This window comes from Panthera pardus, unplaced genomic scaffold (genome assembly GCF_024362965.1).
Source record: "Panthera pardus isolate Hobbes unplaced genomic scaffold, ASM2436296v1 HiC_scaffold_17, whole genome shotgun sequence".
In the NCBI taxonomy this organism is placed as follows: Eukaryota; Metazoa; Chordata; class Mammalia; order Carnivora; family Felidae; genus Panthera; species Panthera pardus.
The window spans coordinates 7,412,199-7,423,673 of record NW_026526732.1 but is presented as its reverse complement, the minus strand read 5'-3'; the positions used below and the strand labels follow the sequence as shown (position 1 = coordinate 7,423,673).

Sequence of the window (11,475 nt, the reverse complement as noted above, 5' to 3'; positions counted from 1 at the left end):
TTTTGTACTTTGTTCTCTGAGCGTGAGTCAGTCTTCTGGCATCCAATTACCTCTTGATGCTGACAAAGTTGATTCTCTCAGTCTACGCATCACATCATGGGATCAGGGAACACTGTGGGCCCATCCAGACGGTGTCACCCATTGTGTGCCAAATGTCTTCCCAGATAACACTTCTCATCTTATTTTTTGCGTGATTATCCAAACCACAGTGGAAATTCTTAAGCGTTTGGGGTTGGACAGTTTACTCAGAGGGGGTGGGAGGCAGGTTCAATGTTGTTTTGAAATAGGGTTTTCTTGGAGTGCCTGGGTAGCTCAGTCGGTTGAACATCCTACTCCTGATTTTGGCTCAGGTCATGATCCCAAGATCATGGGATTGAGCCCTGCACTGGGCTCCTCATGAGCATGGAGCCTTGTTAAAATTCTCCCTCTCTCTCTCTTCCCCCCACACTCCCATCCTGGCTCATGCTCGCATGTGTGCTCTCTCTCTCTCTTAAAAAAAAACAATCCTTAAAACAAAAGAAATAGGGTTTTCTTCTAAAAACTGACATCGATACTTTCCATGGTACAAGACATGGCCAGGCAAGGGTGCTGGTGGGAGCCCGTACCCCACCCAAACGATGATGCTGGCTTTCCCCCACATCTGCTGCTTCTTTTCAAATAAGCCCTCCACCTCTGTGCTTATTCATTTCCACTCACGACACCAGCTCTCTAATTTAGCGCCGGAGATGAGAGTCAGCACCAGGGCCACCCTTCCTAACAACTTTGTGTTTCTTCAGAGCGTTTCCTGTGGTGCTTGCTACCAATGGGCCCTCACGGCGTGTGGCTTGCCTGGCTATATGTATAGGAGCTCTCCAAGAACGTTCCATTCCAGATTGCTCAAACACAGACTCATTGTCAACTCACAGCCACTGAAATAGTTCTAAAGAAATGCGGTGTCAACACACCCACGTCAACAGCGACGCAAGGTCACTGAGCTTTTCTGAAATGACACTACAGAGAAAATCCTTGTGGTTTTTCCTGACTCAAACTTCTGTTTCGGACATTTGTTAGAAAAGTTTGCTGATAAGGCAGGAAAGTGACCGTTAGATTTTTAACTGATGGCCATAAAAATGGCCATTGCTTGACCAGGCGATCCCTTCGGGCCACGGGGGAGGCTCCCGGAGCGAGGTGTCCTGTGCTTCCCTCCCACACCTTCAGCATTTATTGGAAATATATCTTCAGAGAGGGACTCAACAGCTTTTTTGATGCTTTTATTGATAAGTTGAGTACAACCTTAGATTTAGTTGTCAAATATTCCTTTACACATTTCAGAGAGAAATATTCTTCCGCAAAGATTCTATTTCTACTTTTTTGATACATTCACATTTGGTTACAGCATTCATGCTCAAACACGTTCATTTGTGGTGGTTTGTGATTCATATTCATTTACAGACGCTGTTTTTTCTTTAACTTGTTTCAGTGTCCTCCTCTGGGAGAAAAAATAAAAGAGACCACCACCAGGAAAGGAGCAGAGACCTAGAAACTTCTACGGTGCCCGAACCCATGAGAGCAACCCTTGTTCGGGCTTCACACATCCAACACACCATGCAAACTTGGGAGGAAGCAAAAACGACAGTATCGCTAAACCCCAAAACTCTAGTGGATATAAAATACTGGGTGCTCCACATGACAGAGGGAGCCATCGGATTTGTCACGTTGGGTCACTGTAAGAAGCTGCTACTTACTGGGATTGTCAGTACTGTGCAGTCGGGCCCTGAGTGGGTTTTGGACTGATCACTGATACTGGGACACGTGGGCTCATGCCTACTGACTCTCCCTTTTCTCACACTCACAGATAATGGCTCTCCAGGACCTCTCTGTGATCTTAAGGGCTTCCTGACATGAGTCTGGCAGCTTTGGGGTCACGTCGGGGAGGCTGGATTTTCTGACAGAGCGAAGCCAAGTGAGGCTGTTAATGCCACTGTGGCTGCCACACCCCATCTTGTCCCACGTCTAGCCTCTGAGAGAAGAGGGAGATCAGGCAGGACTGCCCCTGGATGGATGGTTAGGGAAGGAGGGACGGAGGTCCTTGGGAAATATTCTGAGGTCATTCCCTCTTTCTCCTAGCAAGGATTTCTGGTGCTATGTCTACAAAGAGAAGCCTTGCTACTGATTTGATCATTTCCAGGTGCCCTACATCCAAAGAGGACCCCATGGGCTAGTGAAACTCATTATGCTGTGGTCACGATTGTCCCTGAGAAGACAGACAATGAGAACAAACGACGGTGGTTATACGTTTTCATCTGTAGGGTGTGCTGTAGGAAACGAGGTTTGTTGCATTTAGTGAAACGCATCTCTTTTTGATGTGTTGTGGATGCCTCGAAAAAGAAAAAAAAAGACAAAAACTTGGTGAAGGCTCCATTTCGATCCATGTCAATGTGAGGAAACCTTCTGGTGTGACTGTACTGTCCTAGAGAAAAGGGCTCTCCCCGGAGTAACCCACTGGGTAGGCAGAGCCCCTGGGGTGCACAGATGGGGGCGAGGAGCAGGTGCAGAGAGAGCTTAAACTCCTGTGGTGCAGAATCAGGTTTGGCCTCATTTCCATAGCCCCGGAAATGCTCCTTCTTTAAAGATCCTGCTTTAATACTCTGCACTTTTGTTACCATTGAGAACTATTATAAAGCCATTTATAAAAATGTCTCCCCTCTGGGCCCCTTATCCATTAAATTTACAGCAAAGCCAAAGGTACTAGCTTGTTCTCCAAGCTGCAAAATGAATGTCTGAGGTCGAATTATAGACTTCGTAATTATTTTCAGAAAAAACAAGTTCTTTCTCAAGTCGCAAATAATTAAATAGAATGAAAGTACATGGAGTTTTGATTTCTCTCCTGGAATTTAATCATTCAACATTCAAATCAGCTTTCATAATTTCTCACTAGTTGACAAGCCGATTAGTTGATGTTCCGTCAATGTTATATATATAGTAGAATTCTTGGGGATAAAGGCACAGTCTTGACTATTGCCTGTGGTTCTTCGGGAACAGATGCTCCCTGAAACCTTAAATGAGAACATTGCTCTTAAAGTTGTGAGTACAGTGCTCAGAATCCGTCGCGGTCAGTCTTACAGAGAACTCACCCAGTCGTTGCTGAAGGTAAAATGCGAGAAATGAAAAAAAACCTGAGGAATCTCTATGTACGGGTCTAGCCTGACTCGAAATGACGCGGGAATGGCCATCCACACAAAAAAGCCGAACCACACTTTCACCTCTGCTCTGGGTTGTGCGTATTGCTGAGGCCTGAGAATACTTCTCGCTCTTTTTCATGGGCACAAAGCAAGACATGCGAGGAGCTTCTCCTCTGACTTTGTTTTTGTAGTTTTGGAAGGACCTTGAGGGCTGCGTGTGCGTGTGCGTGTGACAGAGAGAGAGAGAGAGAGCATTTGGAGACAGAAGACCAGGGCATGGCGGGACTCGCGCGCCTTTCCGTGCCGGCCGGCAGGGGGCGCGCGCAGGGCTGCAGCTACACGTCGAACCAGTGGTCCCCCATGCAGGCGCGGTTCCACTCGCAGCTGCAGGCCCAGCACCACTCCAGACGGCACTGGGGCTGCGGGCACTTCATGTGCATGCATCCTCCTGCGGGCAAAGGACACAGGTGAACGCCTGGACGACACCACTTCCCGCACCGGCACCCCGGTCTAGAAATGCCTTTTGGCTCACCTGGGTGGCTCAGTGGGTTAAGCATCCCACTCTTGGTTTCGGCTCAGGTCATGATCTCGCGGTTGGTGGGTTCGAGCCCCACATCGGCGCTGTCCGCGCACAGCCTGCTTGGGATTCTCTCTCCCCCCTCTCTCTGCCCCTCCCCTGCTCACTCTCTCTCTCAAAAATAAATAAACTTACAATTTTTAAAAATGTTTATTTATTTTTGAGAGAGAGAGAGAGAGAGAGCACGAGCAAGGGAGAGGCAGAGAGAGAGAGGGAGTCACTGAATCCAAAGCAGGCTCCAGGCTCCGAGCTGGCAGTGGGGCTGGACCTCACCAACCCCGAGATCATGACCTGAGCTGAAGTCTGCCACTTAACCGACTGAGCCACTCAGGCGCCCTGTAAATAAATAAACATAAAAAAAAAAAAAGAAAAAAAAAAAAAAAAAAAGAAACGGTTTTCTAAGGGAATGTCTCAAGCAATCCAAGGGCAGAACGTGGACTGAGGCAAACCCGTGGGAAAGCTCCCTGGAAGTTGTGCAGTTAATGACCTTCATCAAGAAAGGAGTAAAGACGAGGGGCGCCCGGGTGGCTCAGTGGGTTAAGGGTTCCTACTTCGGCTCAGGTCATGACCACACGGTCGGTGGGGTCGAGCCCCGCGTCCAGCTCTGTGCTGACAGCTCAGAGCCTGGAGCCTGCTTCAACATGCCACCCTCATCTAGGACTAATTTTATTTATAAATCTGACTTTATTTACTTCTCCTGAAATGGGACTTAGAGACAAATGCCTTGTGTTTCACAAACGGGGTCAATTCCTTACTGAAATATATATCAAGGTTGATGTTTTAAATAGATGTTCATATACTTAGCAACTTAATATGGAATATATAATATAACTTGGCTTGAAACAGGAGTTGGGACAGCAGTATTGAAAGTATTTCACAGGGAACGCAGCCCTTAATGCGATTCAAACTTTTATTTAGGGCGAGCAGACGGGGAGAAGTAGGGGCGCTGCATGTACCACCTCATTCACTCCTCAAAAGCACTTTGTGAGAGAGCAGTGTTACCCTGTTCTAGAATTTTCTTAAGGCCAAGGACTTTTAAATGGCAAAGTCTGAGATTTAACCAGGATCTGTTGTTCTTTCACGGAACAGGGCCTTTGCAGCATGAGATGAAAGGTCCCTTATTCGGGGATTCACTTTGGGATTCTGCCCCTTCCCACACTTGTTAAATTCATTTCTTATTTGCTTCTGGGGCTCAGACATCAAGTCTGCGGTGGAGTGCAGAGGGAGTTACTCGTATGAAGTTACATGTAGACAATGGCTTCTGATCGAATTTCCTAGATAATTCAGGCAAAAGCGGTTCTTTGCTTGAACTCGATATAACATTGGATGTGCTCTATTATTCAATTTTACCAATTATCTTGTTAAGTCATTTTTTTTTCTTGCCAAATTTTCTAGGTAATTGCTTCAGTACTGTCTCATTTTTATTATTAGAAACCTGGCATAAGAACTTCCACCGATTTAAAATATTTATGAATATGTAACTGAAGGAATTTGTTTTAGGAGAATTTAAGGGCATTTAAAATCCCATACTTTTCCAACTTCCTTTTGGTTTGTTTTAAAGATCATTTAGGGGTGGGAGGGAGGGGAGGGTGGGTGATGGGTATGGAGGAGGGCACCTTTTGGGATGAGCACTGGGTGTTGTATGGAAACCAATTTGACAATAAATTTCATATATTGAAAAAAATTATAAATATGCAGAAAATCAGGGGAAAAACTCACCTATGATACTTTCAACTTAATATTTCTCATTTAGGATTACACATTGGCAGGACTGTGTAATTTTCCACACATATTTAATGACTGTACATTTATGATATAAATAATATAATGTTTTCCTACCATACCAAATTTTCACGGGTATGGAATACTAACATTACAAATGAGGTTTTGTTATAGAAACTAGAAACATAATGGCTTTGTAGAATAAGAAGAAAGGAAATAGGAAGAAAGAATATTCATGTTATTAACTTTCTTTTCCACCTTGGTGCTTAATATATGCAAGGCAGTATGCTAGATCTCATAATATGGAGAAGAATCAGGGACTCTAATTCTAAAAACTCTGCCAACTTCTTTTTTTTGTATTTATTTATTTTTATTATTTTTAAAAATTATTTTGTAATGTCTGTTTTTTTATTTTTTAAAATATATTTATTGTCAAATTGGTTTCCATACAACACCCAGTGCTCATCCCAACAAGTGCCCTCCTCCCTGCCCATCACCCACTTTCCCCTCTCCCCCAACCCCATCTTCCCTTAGTTCTCTGTATTTAAGAGTCTCATGGTTTGCCTCCCTCCCTCTCTGTTTGTAACTATTTTTTCCCCTTCCCCTCCCCCACGGTCTTCTGTTAAGTTTCTCAAGATCCACATATGAATGAAAACATATGGTATCTGTCTTTCTCTGACTGACTTATTTCACTTAGCATAATACCCTCCAGTTCCATCCACGTTGCTGCAAATGGCAGGATGTCATTCTTTCTCATTGCCAGGTAATATTCCATTGTATATATAAACCACACCTTTATCCATTTATCAGTTGATGGACAGTTAGGCTGTTTCCATAATTTGGCCACTGTTGAAAGTGCTGCTATAAACACGGGGGTACAGGTGCCCCTATGCATCAGCACTCCTATGTCCCTTCAGTAGATTCCTAGCGGTGCGATTGCTGGGTCATAGCTTCTCTTTAAAAGTGTATTTATTTCTTTTGAGAGACAGAGAGCACAAGCACACCAGAGTGGGGCAGGGGCAGAGAGAGAGGGAGAGGGAGAATCTGAAACAGGTTCTGAGCTATCAGCCTAGAGCCTGACTTGGGGCTCCATCTGACAAATGGTGAGATCATGACCTGAGCTGAAACCAGGAGTTGGATGCCTAACCAACTGAGCCACCCAGGCGCCCCAAAGCTTTGCCAACTTAAAAGTAAATGTGACCAAGAAGCTGACAACTTCACGTGACTTCGAGGGCATTTGAATGAAGAAAACATGGCTTCCCTCATCGAGAATTCTACCCACCGACTGATGCTCAAACCATGAAAAGCCCAGCCTATGCCCCGCCAGCCCCATGGCTGGGGCCAGCCACTCTTTCATTAGGTTTAATGACAGAGGAGAAGTTCTTGAACATCCTGGCACTTTTTGATCAGAGAATGGGACTGGAATCTCATCTGTTTGAGGCAGAAATGAAGGAAGCCACTTTCCGAGGTGGAAGGCTGCGGGAGGAAGTGCAGGCTTAGCCTATGTTTAAGATGGAAATGAGCCTCATTTTCATTACGGCTTTGCTGCACGAAGAACTACTTTCTGGGATTCAGATGACCGTGAAATAGATCATGAATTTACTTTGAGGACGAGATCATGAAACGAGCTTTTCTGGCCCATAGAGCTCACGTGTATCTCTGCTGCATGCTTGAAATCAGTGGAGACTATCATTAATAAATTTAAAGTCCCAACTTTTCTGTTCATAGGTTAAAAATCTATAGGTGAAAAATCAGTGCTTTCCATTTATACTAAGTCACGCTATTTCAAAGAAATGGTGGATTGGGGAACCTTTTTTAAAATAATTTTTAGGGGCGCCTGGGTGGCTCAGTCGGTTAAGCGTCCGACTTGGGCTCAGGTCATGATCTCGCGGTCCGTGGGTTCGAGCCCCGCGTCGGGCTCTGTGCTGACAGCTCAGAGCCTGGAGCCTGTTTCAGATTCTGTGTCTCCCTCTTTCTCTGCCCCTCCCCTGTTCATGCTCTCTCTCTGTCTCAAAAATAAATAAATGTTAACAAAAATAAAAATAAAATAAATAAATAATTTTTATTTTATTTTTGAAAGAGAGAGAGAGAGAGAGAGACAGAGGGGGACAGAGGATCCAAAGCAGGCTTCGTGCTGATGGCAGTGAGCCCCATGCGGGGCTTGAACTCAGAAACCATGAGATCAAGACCTGAGCAGAAGCCGGATGCTTAACCCACTGAGCCCCCAGGCGCCCCTCCAGGAAGACAACTCTTAGCCCTCAGGCTTTTGCGCTCTGCTAGCTTGCTTTCTCTCTCCTATTTTAGATAAAATATCTGTTCATATATTTACTAGCTTCTTGTTAATTCAACAGATATCTGTCAGGACTCTTCTGGGCCTGGGGGACAGACAGACAAGGCTCCTGACCTTTGGTGATAACAGAACGGTCTCTCGCTACTGAACTTGCATCGTGAAGTGAGTGTTCGTGAAGGGTCTCTGCGTCTCCTCTGACTTCAGGTTGTCTACACGGCATCACCGCTCCAGCGGTGAGGACCGGAAGAGGTCTTGCCCCTGGCTCCGCTGACGTCCTCTGTGCGCACTGGAGTGTCAACCCACGGCACAACCCAGCGCACGGAGGAGAAGAGAGGCTCACGGTGCACGCGGATCTATTTGTTGCCAGGAGACCACTGACTCGGTGCCGGGGACCTGGCCTGAACTGAGCCCCGTTCCTGCCGCTCTGGGATGTGCTCGCACTCTCCCCTTTGCAAGAATAAAGACCTCCTAAAGGGCATGACCGAGGAAAGGGGGGGGGCGCACCTCCAGACTGCCGGGCTTCACGCCACGGCGAGCCAGCGGTTAGAGGCCTGCCGGGCAGGTGCCGCTCATGCTTAGTGGGGAGAGTGTGGGAAAAGTGTACCTGGTGCTTAGTTTTACTTCTCATCGGGCAGGGCTGCCACCCCTACCTCACCCATGCAGAGGTGTCTGACACTTAGGACGGGCTCCAGCACCAGGCTGCGATGGCTTTAAGCTGGCCGGCACATCCAGGACTGACCGCGGCAGGTACCCCACTGGCTGCCGTGGGGTATCGGACTGACCGTGAACGGGTTGGCCCAAAGTACAACTCTGAATATAGACTGAATGCTGCAGAGCAGGGGCGGGTTGTGCAACGATGGCTGGCAGGCAACAGGACCACCACGCGATCGTGGGAGCAGGGCACACTCAGGAGGGGAATAACACCACAGCTGCAAGTGTAGACACAGCATCGCGGAGCTGAGCGGGCCTCCCTCCGTGTCCTACAGCGTATGACAGGGGTCACTTGTCCATTAGGACGGGATCAGGAAGGGCGGTCCTTCCGTCTGCCAGCTCTCCCCAGTGTCCCCGTAGGCACGGTGGCCTCCAGCATTTATGAGGAGGCACGGGTGTGACGGGGTGTGTAAGGAAGGAAGAGCAGCCCCTCTTGGGAGTTGATGCCTTGGGTTTGGAGCATCGTCAGGGAGAGAACCGTTGGGAGTGTGGCTCCTGTGATTCTAAGCCTGTTGACTCACGCAAACCAGGGCACAACCGTGGGCTCCTAAAAGACCACCTGCGGTTAATGTCAGCTAATCCAGCGGCATCCCCAAAGTTTCAGTTCACGTTCTCAAAATTTAGAGAGTAGTTGGTAGAAGGCCAAAGGAATACCTCTATTGAGAAACAGATTCATGCGAACGATACTCTAATAAAGGGGGCAAGTGTCGTAGTAATGTCGAGGACTAAATGTCCCACAGCGGGGATGGGGACATCAGAGCCCAGAGTGTGTGCTGCCATTGAAAGGCACACAAGTGGGCGTGAGGAGGAAACAAAGAATATCATGGCCAAAAGAAGTGGGAACCTGTCCATTAAACAAAATTAAACAGATTTCTTTTACAGAAGGAAGTCTGGATTGCCAATGTATATTGTGAGCGGGGATAATAAGAATGGCTTCCTTATGCGATTCCTGTGAGGGCTAAATGATGTGATAATTGTAAGGAACCTAGAACAAGCATAGAACGAATGCTCAATACAAGTTAATTGTTTGTGTTGTTGGTATTATCCAAGAGGGGGCTCTAGTAGGAATGACCTGGCAAATGTATTTGGCATGGTGACATTCCCCCTTTCCCCACTGAGTGTCTCTAGACACCAGAATACTATGGCGGATACACTGAGAAATACTGGACTAGGATACTGGACTAGGAAATATACACACACACACACACACACACACACACACACACATATACACACACACACACACACACATATATATACATATATATACACACACATATATATACGTATATATATATATTAAAAAATATATATATAGTAAAACCTTGGTTTGCAAGCATAATTCATTCCAAAACATACTTTTAATTCAAAGCACTTGTGTATCAAAGTGAATTTTAAGAACCATTGGCTCAGTTGTGATCATGTGACATTCGGCATCACGTACAACTCATATTGCAAAAGATATCGCTCATCTATCAAGCTAAACTTTATTAGAAATATTTGCTCATCTTGTGGAACACTAGCAGAACAAGTTACTCACAGTCCAAGGTTATATATATATATATATATATATATAGTAGACAACTTACCAGATACAAAGTGCCTAATATTATTAATAATAAATAACAATAAGGGTAATTAGGGTTTATGGAGTGCTTTCTCTATGCCAGGTACTTGGCCGAGTATCTGCCCTGCATGACGTCTCATGCTTCTACTATTGGGGGACAGCTTCTGTTTTCATCTCTATTTGACAGAGTTGGACCGTGGGCTTAGGCAGTTAAGAGACTTGATGCGGGACAGCGGAGAGATTTGCACTCTGGGCAATGGTTCCAAATCCCCTGAGTGCCGAACTGCTATTCAGTTACACATCCTCCTAGAATTCCTGACTGTTATAACCACGCAGCTCATGTTCTCCAAGAAGCTCACCAAATCCTCACTTTTTCCGTAGCCCAGACTCACCATTTTTTTCAACTGGCACATGGCAGCGGGGACAGGGCTTGGTGGTTTTCTTGATTGTCTCTTTAGAGGCCTCTTCCCACCGAGCTTGTTCCGCGGCCTTCTCGTCAACTCTGTAGGCCTGCGAATAAAGACAAAAAGAGTTGAAATTCGGATCTTTATGTCAGGGTTGAGGTTCCTTGAAACACCGATATGGGAACTTCTTCGAGACAGAAGTGTCTTCAGGCAGCACAAACACAAAGTCACTTGGCAAGTGGTGGACAAGGTTTGACACGGATGGGATATACTTCCCTTGGCATGGGCCCTTCGCTTGCAAGCTAAGAAAACACGGCTTGATTTTATAGTGCGAGATCCTCTCTTTCGTTGTTTTGAATAATTGTAATAAATAACATCTATCAGGTGTCCAACGTGCAGGCAGGGTGATCAGTGCTCTACAGACACTTCTTTGTTCGATGCTTTGTCAGGAGAGTGTCCTCGCTTTTATTTTCCATCGAGGATCAAGGGAGTTACACAGTTGCCCAAAGCTGGAGAGTGGGACATTTAAATGTTCTTCATCTTGTTATCCTTCATTCTTGCACCTGGGGAACGGTCTTCTGTCTTCAGGAGCCAGAAGAAGGAAACAAAGTTGACGTGGCTGGGGATGCAGAGAGAGCCGGGAACAGCCCATGTGAGGCCTCTGGGCTCAGGGGACATCTGCCCGGGCTCCCGTCCCGGCCGCGGCCGGGTGGGTGACTCTGAGATGCCCCTTCACGTCTCTGAAAGGTCTCATCTCTTAGATGGAAGTAAAAAGGTGCCTAGTGCCTTTGTGGGGTCTCAAGCACGGAGTGTGTTTCTTTGAAGGCGTGGGACTAGTGTCTGACACGTGTCGTGAAGTGATGTTATGAATTACCTTGGGGTCTATCACACGGCAAGCTCTCAGAAATGTTTGCAAACACTATTCACGCAGAGGACTGAGTCATCCCCGACCCTCAGCACAGGAGGAGGGGGTGTTTCATGCAACCACTGCAGACATTCATTCTGCTCCTGTCTAATCACTCAGACGCTGCTGTCCTTCCCGC

The 11,475-nt window shown here is 46.4% G+C and overlaps 1 protein-coding gene across 2 annotated transcripts in view; it reads right to left on the bottom strand.

Annotated features, from left to right (window-relative positions):
* Positions 1-1,234: 1,234 nt before the first annotated feature.
* Positions 1,235-11,475, bottom strand: part of PRKN (parkin RBR E3 ubiquitin protein ligase) — a 1,337,794-nt gene continuing 1,327,553 nt past the window's right edge. For both annotated transcript variants that reach the window (XM_019412860.2, XM_019412859.2), the window contains exons 11-12: positions 10,421-10,538; positions 1,235-3,609 (exon numbers count right to left, since the gene is read on the bottom strand). In XM_019412860.2, coding sequence (XP_019268405.2) covers positions 3,497-3,609; positions 10,421-10,538 — 231 coding nt within the window. In that variant the 3' untranslated portion in view covers positions 1,235-3,496. The remainder of the gene's footprint in view (positions 3,610-10,420; positions 10,539-11,475) is intronic.